The sequence below is a fragment of the Naegleria gruberi genome (genome assembly GCF_000004985.1).
Source record: "Naegleria gruberi genomic scaffold NAEGRscaffold_37, whole genome shotgun sequence".
Taxonomy (NCBI): domain Eukaryota; phylum Heterolobosea; class Eutetramitea; order Acrasida; family Naegleriidae; genus Naegleria; species Naegleria gruberi.
The window spans coordinates 334,287-350,296 of record NW_003163290.1 but is presented as its reverse complement, the minus strand read 5'-3'; the positions used below and the strand labels follow the sequence as shown (position 1 = coordinate 350,296).

The 16,010-nt window shown below is 30.8% G+C and overlaps 6 protein-coding genes across 6 annotated transcripts; 3 read left to right on the top strand and 3 right to left on the bottom strand.

Moving 5' to 3' along the window:
- Positions 1-369: 369 nt before the first annotated feature.
- Positions 370-5,071, top strand: NAEGRDRAFT_80508 (poly ADP-ribose polymerase family, member 14-like protein; the record flags this gene model as incomplete). The annotated part of the gene is made up of 1 exon (XM_002674953.1): positions 370-5,071. The coding sequence occupies one exon, from the start codon at positions 370-372 to the stop codon at positions 5,041-5,043; it is 4,674 nt and encodes a 1,557-aa protein (XP_002674999.1). The 3' UTR covers positions 5,044-5,071.
- A 13-nt stretch (positions 5,072-5,084) lies between these two features.
- On the bottom strand, positions 5,085-5,990 carry NAEGRDRAFT_50690 (uncharacterized protein; the record flags this gene model as incomplete). Its single annotated transcript, XM_002674862.1, has 1 exon — positions 5,085-5,990. One exon carries the CDS (start codon positions 5,988-5,990, stop codon positions 5,085-5,087), a length of 906 nt encoding a protein of 301 aa, XP_002674908.1.
- A 1,098-nt stretch (positions 5,991-7,088) lies between these two features.
- NAEGRDRAFT_50689 (uncharacterized protein) lies at positions 7,089-8,323 on the bottom strand (the record flags this gene model as incomplete). Its single annotated transcript, XM_002674861.1, has 2 exons — positions 7,089-7,972; positions 8,041-8,323. The coding sequence occupies 2 exons, from the start codon at positions 8,321-8,323 to the stop codon at positions 7,089-7,091; spliced, it is 1,167 nt and encodes a 388-aa protein (XP_002674907.1).
- Positions 8,324-8,722: 399 nt separating this feature from the next.
- NAEGRDRAFT_80507 (uncharacterized protein) lies at positions 8,723-9,491 on the top strand (the record flags this gene model as incomplete). The annotated part of the gene is made up of 2 exons (XM_002674952.1): positions 8,723-8,997; positions 9,081-9,491. 2 exons carry the CDS (start codon positions 8,723-8,725, stop codon positions 9,349-9,351), a joined length of 546 nt encoding a protein of 181 aa, XP_002674998.1. The 3' UTR covers positions 9,352-9,491.
- Positions 9,492-9,502: 11 nt separating this feature from the next.
- Positions 9,503-9,993, bottom strand: NAEGRDRAFT_70002 (uncharacterized protein; the record flags this gene model as incomplete). Its single annotated transcript, XM_002674860.1, has 2 exons — positions 9,503-9,775; positions 9,886-9,993. 2 exons carry the CDS (start codon positions 9,991-9,993, stop codon positions 9,503-9,505), a joined length of 381 nt encoding a protein of 126 aa, XP_002674906.1.
- Positions 9,994-10,791: 798 nt separating this feature from the next.
- On the top strand, positions 10,792-15,936 carry NAEGRDRAFT_80506 (uncharacterized protein; the record flags this gene model as incomplete). Its single annotated transcript, XM_002674951.1, has 3 exons — positions 10,792-11,734; positions 11,781-14,119; positions 14,167-15,936. The coding sequence occupies 3 exons, from the start codon at positions 10,792-10,794 to the stop codon at positions 15,877-15,879; spliced, it is 4,995 nt and encodes a 1,664-aa protein (XP_002674997.1). The 3' UTR covers positions 15,880-15,936.
- Between the last annotated feature and the right edge of the window lie 74 nt (positions 15,937-16,010).

Sequence of the window (16,010 nt, the reverse complement as noted above, 5' to 3'; positions counted from 1 at the left end):
CTAAATGTGGACTTTGGAATTCATTCAGCATCCATAAAATATCTGAACAATACCTTATTATTCAGAATTCCCAACTCACGCACAAGTTAATACTAATGTTCTCATCAAATCTGAATTCACAAACGTTTGATGACTTGAGTTTGTCACGCATCATTGACTGATCAAGTAGTACAAACCCATTCCACATGAAATACATCACCAACTCAAATTCTAATCTGGCTTTTTAAATCAGAAAAGGTTTTTCACTCTTGTTCTCCATTGTTCAAATAGTTAATTCTTGTAAACACTTTTTCAAAACAAACTTAAAAACAAATATCAAAAGAATAACTTGATAAGTTTAGTATGGGTTTTATTCAACAAACCAGAAATATGCTAACTCCACAAAATCAAACACAAGGTTATAACCAACAACCAAACCAAGAGCAAAATCACCGACAAAATATGTACAATAATGGTGGTCAATTCTATCAAGGTTATGGTGGTAATAATAACCAAATGTTTAATGATCCCATTCAAAGCAACATGTACACTAATTCTTCAGCAATGAATGGCCAACAACAACAACAACCTATCAATTCATTAAGTAACAATCAATATGGTTCAAATGGATTGTTACTTAATAATCATACCAATATGAATCAATATGATTTTAATGCTAATTATAGTAATAATAATAATAATAATAATAATAATGGTTATGGTATGAACAATCCTTATGATCAAACCATGGTTCATCCTATTAGTAATACAATGGGTGGTGGTAATCAACAATTGCTTTTGAATTATAATAGTACTGGTAGTAGTATGCATAATTATGGCAATACTAATCAAATTTCTATGAATTATAACCAACCTATGAATACCAATAATAATTATGGTAATCCAAACAACAATACCTATTATAACACTATGAATAATAGTCAAATGATGAATCAACAAATGACTAACATTCAAATTGATCCTTTGAGAATGAATCAAAGAATTAGTTCAACTCCTCAAACACCAATTGATAACTTTAGTGATAGAGAAGTATCACCTAGTTCTTCCACTTCGTTTGATTCAACATCTAGTGCCGTTGTAACTGAAGCTGTTCGTATTGTATTCCCTCTTGGTGTTGATTTTAATGATGTACTCTTCAATATCAAGTTGACTGTTCCAGAATTAGTTGGAAACATTCTTAATGAAGAAAAAGTTAAACCTGTACTCACTACCAATAAGAAGAAACAACTTATTTGGGTCAATATTTCAACATATGGTATTGCCAAGATAATCAAAGAAAAATGTTCTTCCATCAAGTATTATAATGAACCACTTGAAATTACCATTGACAATAAGCCAAAGAAAACTGTTGCTGGAGTTTATTCTATTGAAATTCCAACTGGAATCAAAGCAGTTGCCTTGGATAAATTCTTCAGTGATGACTTGAGAAGAGAGTTATCACAAATGTCTGGTGGTACAAACAATTCATTTGAGATCAAAGATAAGACAATTACTTTCAAAATTCAACCAACACAACCAAATATTCAAAATGTTCAACAATATTTACAAAATCTTGTTATCAAGTTATTGCAACCTGCAAGATTCGTCGAATTTTATTATGAAAATAGCAATGAAAAGAAAGACCAAGTTCAAAAGAAATTGCCACCAGGTGTATATTTATATATTGAAGAATCCAAGAAAAATTTCACTACTTGGCACTTAACTTCATTGAGTGATATATATAACAATCAATTAATTATTGATTTGTTCAAAATTAAGTTTTCAATTCCAAAGGATGATTTTGATGCTACAAAAAAGGAATTGTTTAACAAAAATATTCAATTTAAATATACCAAACAAAATGAAAACTTTCAAATTGAATGTACTTTGAAGAGTGAAAGTGAATACAAAGTTTTTAACAAGATTAAGAAGGGTGATACAAAGAATCCAGTAACTATAGAAACTACACAATATAAGTTCTTGAGAAAGTTCAGCTCTCACTTATTAAAGAGTGGCCAAATTGAATTCAAATGCAAGAGAGACGAAAAGGATGCCAGTAAGATGATCGTATTAAATGTACCTAAAAAGGCAAGACAATTATTGCAAGCAGAGCTTAAGAAAATTAAAAGTGTTAAATTGGAATTACAATTTATCCATGCCTCTTTGAAAGAAGATGTTAAAAAGGAAGGTGAGAAATATTTTGAGCAATTAACAGAAATTCAAACTGCCTCAACAGTTTTGGCACCTGAAAAGTCAAAGAACATTATTATTTTATTTGCTATTGTTGAAAATCAAGAAAATGAAATGAAGATTAGAAATGAATTGAGTGAATTGTTGAAAGGAAGCTCTGATATTGTTCAAGCAAAACAAGTCAATGAACATTTACTGAAAAAGGTAACTGTTAAAACCAAGATTGACAAGTTCAAGAAGGATATTTCATCAATTAATGTTGATTTTGATTCAAATAAGAAGACTTTTTATATCAAGGGATTAAGAGATGAAGATGTGAAGGAAGTGAAATCAAGAATTGAATCTGAACTTTTGCAATCAAAAGAAAAGAGAATCAAATTGACTTTTAATAATATTATTGAAAAGAATCTTGCATTACCACTTCTCAAGTCAGTTCAACAAAATAATGTAAAGATTTTAGAACAAGGACTATCAATTACATTAGTTGCACCATCTCAAGATATGTACAAATTCATTGACAATTCCTATCACAGAGTAATGATGGAAGTGAGAAAGAAAGTATTGGTTGACTTTATTAGAATGCAACATGATGAATTCAAATTCTTTTCAGAAAAGAATATTGAGACAAAGGGTAAGGTTGTTTTGGAAAAGAAACTTGACAGTGGAATCAAGGAAGTTCACAAAATTGAGAATTCATTTATTTACATTTGTCAAGGTGACATGTTTGATAAGAAATGGAAAGCTCAAGTACTTGTTAACAGTGCAAATGACCAATTGGCACATGGTGGAGGAATTGCTGCTCAATGTTTAGAGAAATGTGGAAAACAATTTGATCAAGAATGTAAAAATATTACCACCTCTCTTAAACTCAAACCAGGTGATGTAGTTCCAACAACTGCTGGAAATCTCAGTTACCTCTCAAAGATTTATAATGCCATTCCTCCAATGTATGATTCAAATAATCATCTTAACTCATGTAGTTTACTTGAACAAACAGTTGTGAATATTTTGACTCAAGCAGAAAAGGATGGATATTGTTCAATCATTATTCCTGCACTTTCATCTGGAATATTTGGATTCCCACTTGATCAATCAACTGATATCATTGTCAGAACAATTTACAAATATGCACCACAATTATCATGTTTGAGGGAAATTATACTGATTGGTGATATTAATACAGTTACTGAATCATTCTCAAAATCTATCAACTTATTACAAACAGATCTAGTCTATACATTAGATACAAAGAATGATTCCTCATTTATTGAAATTGAACAAGATGAATATGTTGGATGTTTCAAATATTTTGATGATATCAAAAAGATGTATTTGCCATTCACAGTGAATGATAATCGTAAATTATGTCAAGAATATGAAAAAGATCCCAAGTCAACTTTCATTTTGAATGCGGAACAAGGTAAAAAGTACCAAATTGACTTTGACAAGATGGAACAAATTGAAAATTCTTCTAAATTTAAGAGAAAGATTATTTATGTTCCAACAATGGATACTGAACATTTGACTGCTTTATGGCTATGGTTGGCTGATGATAACAAGACATGGAATCCTTATAGAGAAAATCAAATGAAAGAAATTGAAAGGAGCTATAATGAAAGAAATACTGAATGTAATGTACTGATGACTAATGAAAAGTATACCTCTGAAGATATCAAATATTTTGTGAAATTCGATTACCTTAAAGAAGAGCACGTTCAAGTCAACTCACAAACTCAATATGTAAGAAGAGTTAAGAGGATACCAATTCAAAAAATTGTGAAGTGTAACATTGATGTTGCATCAGATTTGAATAAGAATTCCATCTTGTATGTTTATGATCAAGATGACAATCATTACACATTTGTGAGTGGATCTGCTCATAACAGAATACTAATTACTGATACTGTTCCCATTCAAATTGTTAAATCAGTTAGCAAAACTAAATATGCAAGCGTAACTGAATCTGTTTATTCATTCAGACTTTATGGAGAAGCTTCAGATGTTCAATCATTCGAGCTTAATTTTAGAAATAATATCAAAGAAAGCTACATTACCGAGTCCTTAACAAAATCATGTAACAAGTTTGTAATTGATCACATTCTATCAGAACATGCATCAATGAAAGCAAAATTTGATAATGGAATGTTAAAGATTGATATGAACGTATCACCATTTACAATTACTGGATTCAAGTATACAGTTGACAAATTTAAGGAATATGCTCTCTTGACCATTGCTGATAAACCTGAATTGTTGAGTAAATTCAGTTATCCTCAAGATTGGCAGCTTCAAACTTCAAATGTAATTCTCATCAATTTATCTCAATCAAGTAATGAATGGAAAATGATCAATGATAGAATTAAATTGACCATTCCAAATGCAGTGATTCAAAATATTGAAAAAGTTCAAAATCAATTGGTTTATCAAAGTTATAAAACTGAACAAGATAGAATCAACAAGATTAAGATTGATTCAAATGGACAATATTCAACCGATCCTCAATTATTGTTCCATGGAACAAGAAGTACAGATCCAAGCATTATCTATGATGGTCATGAAGGATTTGACATGAGATTTTCAAATACTGGAATGTGGGGAATTGGATGTTATTTTGCTGTCAATGCAAGTTATTCTAATGGCTATGCTTTTCCCGTTCCAGGTACTAATTACAGAAAATTTTTCCTTGCTGAAGTGTTAACAGGTGATTTTCACAGTTGTAGTTCAAATAGTAATATTAGAATTCCTCCTCTCAAGCCAAACTCTGCTGTAAGATATGACAGTGTGAAGGGAAATACTGGTGGAAGTGATATTTTCATTGTTTACAAAAATTCACAAGCTTATCCAAAGTATTTAATTACCTATTCACTCCAATAATCGAATACAAATAAATAGTCTTTGTTTTAAAACCTAAGAGTTTAATAAAATTCATCACTTTCGTATTCATCATCCTCTTCCTCATTTTCATAATCCTCCTGTTTGATTTCCTCTGTTGGCTTCTTATGCTTATTTATCGTTTCTTCTTTTAGTTTATAATACTGGCTTCTTTCTTTAGAGCAAAGTCCTCTGTAATATTCCAACTTATCCTCTGGTAATTTTTTATACATTTCAGAAATAATAAAATTCAATTGTTGGATGTTGTAGCTTGCAAATTGAGATTTCACACTCTGGAAAATATCCATCTTGAAATGTAGGAAAGCTGTTCTTGGTCTTTTAATTTTCTTCCACTCTGGTTTATCATCCACGATTGGTAAAGGATTTGCTTTTTTAATCTCCTCATGAGTATCGTAATATATTTTTTTATCCTCTTCTTTCAATGTTTTCCACTGAAGTGCTAATATTTTTGAAATCATCAAATTCTTTCGTTTCTCGAAATTTGGAAATAAATTATCAAAATGTTCCTTGTTGTTTTCATAATGTTCAATTGCATTTTTCCAACACTGTTTCACATATATCGAATATGGTGTTGGATGTCTTGTATGATGTTCTTTAAGCCATTTCGGAACTTTGGATTTTGTTGTAGTTGCATTTCTTTCTAATTCCTTCAATCTCTGTTCAAAACTTTTTGGTGGTTGATTCAAAGTTTCATTATTACCTAGATCGATAGCAGAGTCATCCAATTCCTTCAGCCTCTTCTCGAAATTAATTTGTCTCTGTTTAAGTTTGTCCTTCTCTGTCAACGGTCTAACTCTTGTTTTTTCCTGATTATTATTTAAAATTATTGTTGTGGTAAAATTTCTCCTTGTTAATAACAGCAGTGATGATGACGAACAAAAGCTTCTTCTGACAACACTTCGGAAGAGAGAAGTTTGATGTGTGAGCATTTTTTTTAATCTTGATCCCGCCTAAAAAAAGTACAATTTTTCAATCAAAAAAAAAAATGATTCAGGATACCCTCAGAAGTCAATCAATACCACCCTCAGAAGAAATAATATTGGAATTACAAGATAGAGGGGATGATCCTTCAAATCAAAATAACAAGATTGATTTGGATAATAGATCGGATGATAGCGATTCCGAGGAAGAAGAAAAAATTCAATATGGAAGACCTGAACTGCAAGATTTTAACCCTCAATTACTTTCACCTCCGAAGTATACAAAAATTAAGGATAGTATAAAGAAAAGAGTGAAAGCTGGATTGTATGTTTTGTTTTGGATTAATTGAATAACCAATAACATAGAACGAACATTATAATATTTGTATGGGATTTACTGTTCCTACTCACTTCGATAGTACTGTTGGTTGTGTACTATAAGGAATGTTCTAAATGTGACCAACCTATTTGGTCATGGTTGTTAGTCAATGCTTGTGCCTCGTTTGTTTGCTGTTCTGTAGTTCTGTTTGTTAAGGGAAAAAAGTGAGTTTGAGTTTTTCAGTTGATTCATTATAATTTCAAAAGAATGATTTTTACTTCAATATTATTCCTATTAATTAGGCTTGGATGGACTATTTATGGTGTATTCCTTGTAGCAAAAGAGGTTTCTTGTGTAGTAATTGATGAGGTTGCAAATGGTGCTCATTTATTTTCTATTATTTCAGTTTCATCTAATTTTCTCCAAATAATCACCATAACTCTAGTTGGTAGTTTTTTAATTGGTGTGAAAATCTCACACACAATCCAAGAAGAAAGAAGAAAGAAAGAAGAAGGAAAATCATTGTTAAATTATGACAAGTTGTGCTCAGCTGTAAATCAGTCAGTTCCAGCAACATGTTCGAGGAAGCTGAAGATGAAGACGAAGAGTATCTCCACGAAAAGCCAATTCAAACAAGCGAATTCTCCTTCCCTGTTGATGAAATTATTGCAGAGGATGAAGTTCAAGAAGAGATAGATGTGGAACATATTTCTATGGATCCAATAGACGAAATCAAATTAAAGTTTAATTTATAAAATACAAAATCTTAATAAATTATTGTATGGAATTTATTCCTTTTTCATTCCGAGCTCAGCAATTTTGCTCAAGTTGATAGATTGAGAGGAGAACGAAGTCATTTGGTCGCAAGCATTTCCTAATTGGTTGGCAATCATCAAATAATCAAGTTGATCTGGTTGTTGAACAGACTTTAACATAAATTCTTGTTCTTCTTGTGTCTTATCCTTCTTCTTGGCGTTTTGTTTTTGTTGAGCCAATTTCTTTTGATATAATTGGTAACGATGTTGTTGGACTGATAAGCTATCAGCATATTCAATAAGACTTTCCAATCCACGTGTCAAGAATTGAGTATTAGCCATATCCAAGCTATCATAACCAGCCAAGAGATGAGATGGTTCATCATTTTCAAAATCTAAGAGGAAAGCTTGAACCAAGGCATAGTTATGGATTTGAATTGGTAATTCATCGAAAATATCCTTATCAGAGAGGTTCAATGTAGCCAAAATTTCTTGTGTGATTTGAATTTTTTCAATTGATTCTGGTAATTTTTCCTTTTCAGTAAGTACTTCAATATCTTCTTTCTTATTCTTATTCTTTAAATCGTATTTCTTTTTCATACTTGAAAGTTCAGTTTGTTGTAAGTATGAAATTTTAACAGCTTCAATGAATTTATCAGAAAGACGATAAGCTTTAACAAATAATTCACCACGTCTAGTTCTCAATGGATCAAAAACTAAGTGAATGCATCGCTTATTTCCGAGAGTTCTTTGATATTGGTATTGATTAGCAATAGTTGTAGCATTCATAAAACTATCCATGTAAGTAGATTGGTACCAACCAACAGTATTGTTATCAACATTAACATCCGTAAGACATTGTAACATATCAATTTGATATTTATCATCTTGATCGTTTCTTTCTTCTTCAGAAATACCTGTTGTTTTTGTTAAAGGTTCAAATTTGTTTAGAATATTCTATATTCTTATAATTAATAAAACATACTTTCGTTATATGATGATGATGATGGGAATGGGAAACAATTTGTAACTTCCAAAACGCCTTCATTATCCAAACCTAAGAGTTGTCCGGTGACTTGAATTGGAACTTTTTCGGTACAGTGATTAATCATTTTCAACAATACCATAGCATCGATGGAAACTTCAGTAACAGGTGGAGCATTTTCCATCTTTTCGATAAAGTCCTTTCCAAATTCTTGGACAGGAACAACATCTTGTTGTTGTTGTTGTTGAGAAATTGTGTTGGCAGCGCTTAGCTTTTGGCTCATTTTTTGTTCTTCAATTTTACAACACACCACAAGCCAGCAAAGAAAAACTCAACAAAGCCTTTGATTCTATTATTAATATTATAGAGGAAGATTATCTTCAAATACAAGATGCTTCCATACTTTAGAGAATGTAATTAATTTGGATATGATTTTATTGTTGGAGATTCAAGGTCATTGGAAAATATTCAAAACATCATTGAAAATTTTTATTTTTGCAGGCATTGAATCTTTTAAAAGATAATAATATTCAAATCATACAAATAAGAATTTACTTTAATCATTCCATATTCATATAACACGATTATAACAATTACATTTGTTCAATAGTATTGGTATTTATTATTAATATTATTACTATTATTTTCTATTGGAATAAATTTTTTTCATTTAAAATAAAAAATGATGAGTAGAAGAGTTATTCGAGGTGCTTCTTCCCTCTTGCCAAAACGTGCTGCTGTTGATGGAAACAACAGCAAAATTGCAAATATGGGTCCTCTTGTTCAAAACCCACTTGAATTGAACCAAGATGTTGCTCCACAAGGTGGTTTCCCAGCTGTAAGAGTTAGAAGAAACTCTCCAAACAAGTTTTGGTCCATAGGAACTTTCCTCTTCATCTCCACAGCAGTGATGGCTTACGGTTGGTATCGTTATTATAAATGGATCAAGAAGAGAGAGTAAGTGTTATTATTAATAGTAATTGTAGATATATTGAATGGAAATTAATTGGAAAATTTATGATGATAATATATTTAAATAGTGAATTGAAGAAGGAAAGAGAAGTTCTCGAATTAGCTATGACACCTTTCTTACAAGCCGAACATGATATTGCTTTTACTTTACAAAGAAGAGCCTTCTTAAAGAAGGTTGAGGAATTGATGAAGGGAGAACCTGAATTCAATGCTTATGAAAAGTTCTACAATTCTACAACTCGTTTCCAATATCCAGTATACAATGCCCAACTTCGTCACTTCAAGGGTACTGGTCTTTTGGAATCTGAAAAGGAATTGAATGCTGCCACTCAAAAGTAATTCTAGTAATAATTTTAACACACATAATATACACTCAATTTTTCGAAATGTCATCATCATTTGTACATTCGAGTTCTACCATGAATGGGCTTTTACTCAAACACATTGGAAACTTATAAATTCTTTTATTTAATATTAAATTGCTTAGGACTTAGTTCTTTTTACCTCCACGACCACGACCACCTCTCTTTCCACCTCTTCCACGATTTGATTTACCTCCACGACCTCCAGTCTTGTTTTGTTTATGAATTCCTCTACCTTTCTTCTTCTTTTCAACTCCTTCAGTTCCTAGGGCTTGATTGGTCATTCTTTCCAAATCGGAAGAAGCAAATCTTTCTTTACGTTTCTTGATCTTTTCTTCTTCAGTTAATTCACTTGTGGTGGCTTCACTAGTTGTTGTTGATTCACCAGTTGTGGCTGCGGCCTATCATGGTGTTAATTGATGTTAAGATTTGATGATGACAAAACATGATCAAATTAATTTTTTAAAAATTCTTGATGAGAATTTCCATCATCATAATATAAAATACTAACATTAGCAAATCTCTTCTTTCTTTGTTCCAATCTTTCAGCTGCGCTCATAGATTCAATCTTAGCAACATCAGCAACAGCGGATGATTCAGCACTAGTTGATGAACTCATTTTTTTTTATTTTTAAACATTTATTGGAAAGCCGTTACAAACACAAATACAACATATGGATTTCACAATTTAATATCAAATATTGTATTATCCTTATTATTATTGAATGGATAGGATAACAATGGATACTGGTAGATTATACAATTTTTCCAGTAAGCTTAATATTTTGTAAAAAATTTATTATTTACAAAATTTGTAGGTAATTAAATAGGCTAGAGTAAAATTCCCAGTATTTGAAAATCTAAAGTCAAATACTTCATGTCCATCATATTTCTTAACCATGTTATATTCATTTTCTTTTTTAAAGAGACATTCTAATAGACTGTATTATCATTGTATCTGCCACCAATAGCCATGTTCATGTTTGATCTTAATGGCAATATCGAGCAATTCATCCAAAACACCGTTTTGTTTCAACAATTCTCTTCTGTGACTATCAGAATTCAATAAATATTCTTCCAAGATAGGACCGTGTCTCTTTTGTCGTTGGTGTTTCATCAATTCCAGTATTAACTAACTACTTGCTCCAAAATTTATGCAATTAAGGGCTGATAAGAATAGTTTTGAACTATTTTTGAAATTTTGACGAGAAGATAAGCCCACTATTTAATTATTCATATAAGAAATATTTGAATTATCTAAATTATTTTAAAGAATTTTGTCAAAATTACATGGATTTCCTGTAAATCGTTCATCCGACAACTCATCTAACTTCATTCCTTTCTTATGATTAAAATTAGACGTTGACAATCAAAAAATCAACACCTTTTTTTACAACAATTTCCAATTCAAAAAAAAATGCTCAAAACCAAGCCTTCTTCCTCTTCTTTGGCTTCTAATGTTGGTAGTGGCACTACCGATCTAAATAATAGTAGCACTCTTAGTATGAATAATAGTCATCAACGGATTAAACCAGTGACGGCTTTTAATTCAACTTCAACAAAATTCTTCTCTGGCTTGTTGTCTGCCATTCCAAATCCGAAGAATATTACATCAGCTATCGGGAATGAAATTAGAGAAATTACGCCACGTAGAAAGAAGGAGAAGAGAGATGTAAATAATCAAAAGCAGGGAATTTCCTTCTCGGAGTGGCTTAGCTTTAGGAAACCACCTACTAAAAGTGCAACAACAAGTGCAAAATCAAATGATAATCAAGAATCTGAAATTGCTATTGATACAATCAATTTGGGAGATTTTTTGAAACAATTGGATAATTTGGATAAAGATGATTCATTTGAAGAATTTACAAAATTTGAAATGATGGAAGCACTTAGAATGTGCGTTCAATGTATTTATATGCCTTTATTTCCACAAATTAATGTAAATAGTAAGACTGACAAGTTGGAAATATCGAATGATATAGATTTGGAATTATTGAAAAATACTTTGAAAATTTCATTTGCTAATACAGTTTCGAATAGTGAATTTGATAAGATTTGGAAAACAGTTGATACTCAATATTTTCCTCAACGAAGTAAAATTATGAGAAATACCAATGGAAGTGATTTGGTAAAGAATGTAATATTATTCAGAAAATATATGGCTGAAAATGATTTAAACCCAATGTATTATAAGAAAATTTTCTCAAAAGAAACTGAATATCAGTCTTGGAAAAAAGATGAACTCAATCAAATTTCTTTAATTTTAAATTCTATAGACCAACAGAGAGCTGTTCCATTTTTGGGAACTTTGAATTTCAAGTTTAATATGGTTACTATTGATTTGCAAAAGGCTTTTAAAAGTAAGTTCACCTTATTATTTTATTGGAAACTAACACATATTCACAGAGATCACCACAAATCAAGTAATTTGTTACAAAATATGCTATCTGAAAGATTCAAAGAGTACACAACAGACCATTATAGAATCTGAAAAAATTGATTGTAGTAAATTTGCTATGAACATTAAGAATGCAATCGATATTGAAATTCCAGAGACTCTTTCTCATACCATTTCGACATCATGCGAGGATCAAGATATGTCTATAGAATTTTATTATTTCCAGCTTGGAGGATTGAAGAAGATTCATTTTGGTACTACAAAGCTACGAATTTCCTCTATAATGACACAAGCTTATACCTCAAGTGGTGTTTGGGGAAGTGCCCAAATTTCTGAAACTATTGATTTACATCCACATCCTCGTGATTCTAAGAATGAAAATGAAGTTATAGGATGTATTTCAGTATGCATGAAAGCTACTTTTAGAAGATATCCATGTAAGGTCGATGTAATTACTGATTTTTCTAAGGAGAGTAGAATTGATTGGATTAAATTGTACAAATTTACATTGAAATCTTTAGTTAAAAATCGAGAGAAGTTACAAGATTCTGACTGTGAAGATTTTATGTGTCCTAGTCAAGGTTGGATTTTAAATGATTTTGAGAAGAGATATGGTATCACAGAGACATATAAGAGATTGTTATATTTGGAAGTGTTTGCATCCAATATTAAGTTGGCAATCACATTTTCTGATGATTTACAAAAGTGTTTGGAATTGCTTGATAACAATTTACAAAGCAAATATTTCCCAATGACACAAACTGAAAGAAACAGATATTTTGACTTGACAGAAACACTTTTGAAAAAGATTGAGAAAGCTATGAAACAATATATTACCATGTTTCCTAAGAACGAACCACAAGGAGCCCTAAAATCCTTCGTTTTTGTACACAAACTCTTGTGTTGTAAATATAATAACAGAATTGTTGAAAAGGAGTACAGTAAGAGATTGAAGAAGATTATTAATGGAGCTTTTCAAACACATCTAGATGGAATTATTGAGGAGATTCAAAATAGTCTTGGATTTAAAGATATGAACGGACCTATTCTTGTAGAGCTGTGCTCAGAATTAGTGAAAGTTATTGATGAGATTTTCTATTTTTCAGGAATTTTCTCTATCGACAATTTTGAAATGGAGGCACTGACGTTTTATTACTCTAATTTGGACAACTATATCCAATACGCTAAGAAGAATGATAACATTAATGGATTTTATATGCTCACTCTTTGTAACAAGTTGAAACCTCTCCATGAGGAAATTAGACACGATTTTTCATCTAAGGAACTTTCTAATTTCAAATTTATTGATGCTAAATCTATTAGTGAGGGTTATTCTGAAAGATATATGACAGAATTAAGTGAAATGTTATCCAAATGGATCAAACAAAGTATTGCAATTGATACTTTTGAACCTATCAATGATAGTTGTATGCATAGTACCTCAGTGGTAGATTATTTTACCTCTGTAAATCAAATATTTGAATTGTTACAAAAATTGGAATTTTCTGATTCCAATTTGTATGTAAGATTTGCAGAGCTTGTTATTAGAATTACCGCAACAGAATATGCAAAGAAAGTCTCAGATCAATGTTTGGAGGATGTCAACAGTCTCTCCAACCAAAATGTTGATTCAAAACAAAAACAAAGTAACCTTCTCTTTAATATGATTGTTCCAAAGTCTGTATTTAAAGATTTGAAGGATACTCATATTTTACCTGTTGCAATCACCAAACATTTTGTGATTAGATTGAATGACATTGAAGCATGTAGACAAGAGCTTCAATCTGTTGTAAAGAATATATTTGATACTTCTTCATGGGCTGAATATGAAGAAACTACGGAAGAAACTGGATTTGAAGATTATGATAGAGATGATATTGATTTTGATGAAGTTGAAAAGAAATCGAATCAAAAATCTAAACAGATTGAAAATGAATATTCCAAAAAGTCTAACATGTCAATTCAAAAATTCACAAAACAATTCAATGAAGTTTTGTTCGATTTGACATTAGCAACTGCTAACATTTTCCAAGCTCCAATAAGAAATGCTATTAATTACGTTTTACAAAATGCTAAAAAAGATCTTGCCAAGATGAAGAATTCTACAAGAGTTGAAGTTAAAAATCTCTTCCAGAGCAAATCTGATGCACTTCTAGATTCATCACTCTTCATCCCAATTTTAACACCTGCTTTGGAAATTTTGAGTCAAAATTGTTATAAGGATTTATTCAAGAAGATTTTGGAAAGATTATTCTTGATAGTAGTAGAGGAATTGAGTACTTTCCTGTTGGATCCTGCTAATTTTACTAGGAAACCTCAAGATAGAGTTTTTTTGACTGCCCAACAAGTAAGTATCATCTCACAATTTAGTTAAAAACTAATATTTAAAAAAAGGCATATGTATTGGAATCTATTTTAGAGTTATTTATTATTTACTTTTGTGGATCTGCTGAGAAGACAGATGACGAAGAGGAAGAAACTGCTCTTTCACATGATTTTGCCAGAACTAAGAGTAAACTTTTAGTCAAGCTTTGTAAACTTTACAATACCCAAACAGAAAAGCTGGAAGCTCACTTACAAAAACTTGCTTCAAATACTAAATTTGCAGAGAAATATCCTGTTAAGGCCTATCACATAGTTTCCATACTTTTTACTAGAAAGAAGAATGATGAAAAAGCTAGAAAAATTTATTCTAAATATAAGGAAACTGCAAAGGTTCAAAGATTAATTATCAAATTCAATATTTATGCTAGATATTCCATTGTTGAAGGAACAGACAAATTAACTGTCTATTTAACGTCGACCTGTTATGATTCTTCAAAGATTGCTCCAGGAACTATTCACATTGGTGGTGAATTTTTATTATTTGAATTTAGATTCTCAAATGTTTATCACAGAATTTCATTACGCGATGTTGAAAAGATTCATTTAACAGAAGGTTTTATGAGAAAGGGAGTTTCTATTCATTTCAAAATATCTGCCAACACTTCTATCTATGTTGGCTCCTCAAGTAACAATCCAAAGAATAGAGTCAAGTTTTTCTTTTCTGATGAATCTTCAAGAAGTGCTTTCATTGAATGTTTACAAACTCAATTCAAAAATCTTGGAAATAATGTGGAAATATCAAAGAACAAGGCCACCCCAACACAAAGCACCAATACACCAAGCAAATTGATGAACTTGTTTAAATTTGGATCAAAACCATCATCTGAACAAACAAAGGGATTCATATCAGCTGCATCTGAATCTTCTGATTCATTAGCTAGTAAAGGTCCAGAAGATGAGGAAAATAGAGAAGATATCATCAAGAGAAAGTTTGATATTCCATTAGAGGAACAATGCATTACATTCTTCTCATCCAATGTTAGACAAGATGAAAACTCTTTCAAATCTTCCATATTTGTATTTACAAGTAGTTTCTGTTTCTATGCTGTTCAAGCAACCTTCTATGAAAAATTCACATGGAATAGAATTGAGAACATTGTGCAAACTTCCAACACTTTGAAAATCTCCATTAAAGATTACGGAGAGATTGAAGTTTGTGATATTGAAAAGGAAAATTGTGAAACATTCCTTGATCAATACAAACACTCAAAGGCCTCTCTCAAACGTCAAGAACCAAAGAATGATAATATTTCAAATATGTTGACACAAGAAGAAGCTCAAACATACTTCTTCCAAAGATTCCAAATTGATAAGATTTGTTCAAGAGAAAAGTTAATTACCTATTTCCTTCTTTCCACGAATTCACAAGAACCAACTGGTATTGCCTTTATTGGAGAACAATATTTTTGTTTCGAATGGATGAAACCTCAAAAGAAAGATACTGTCATTCCATTTACCTCAATCAAATCTGTGAAAAAATTACAAAATGTAGACAATCAAGAATCTCCAATTTTAGGAACACTTTCAATTTTAACTAGTCATGGATTAACATTTGAATTACCAATTATTCAAAGCAAACTTGAGTTTGATTCTCTTTACAATTTATTGAGATCAAAGATTAGAAGAAATCAAAATGAAACTTTGAATCCATTCTCAATGGTTAGTTCAGTTATTGGAAATGTTGGTAGTACACTTATCAATAGTGCTAAATCTATAATATAAAGATGTGTATGACCTTTCGACTTGTACTTTTTTGGCTCGTCCTAATAAATAGATTCGAATAAATATAGAATTGATAGCTTCCTTCCAATCATGTTTTCATTTCTACTAATTTGATTTCAAATAGTCATGAT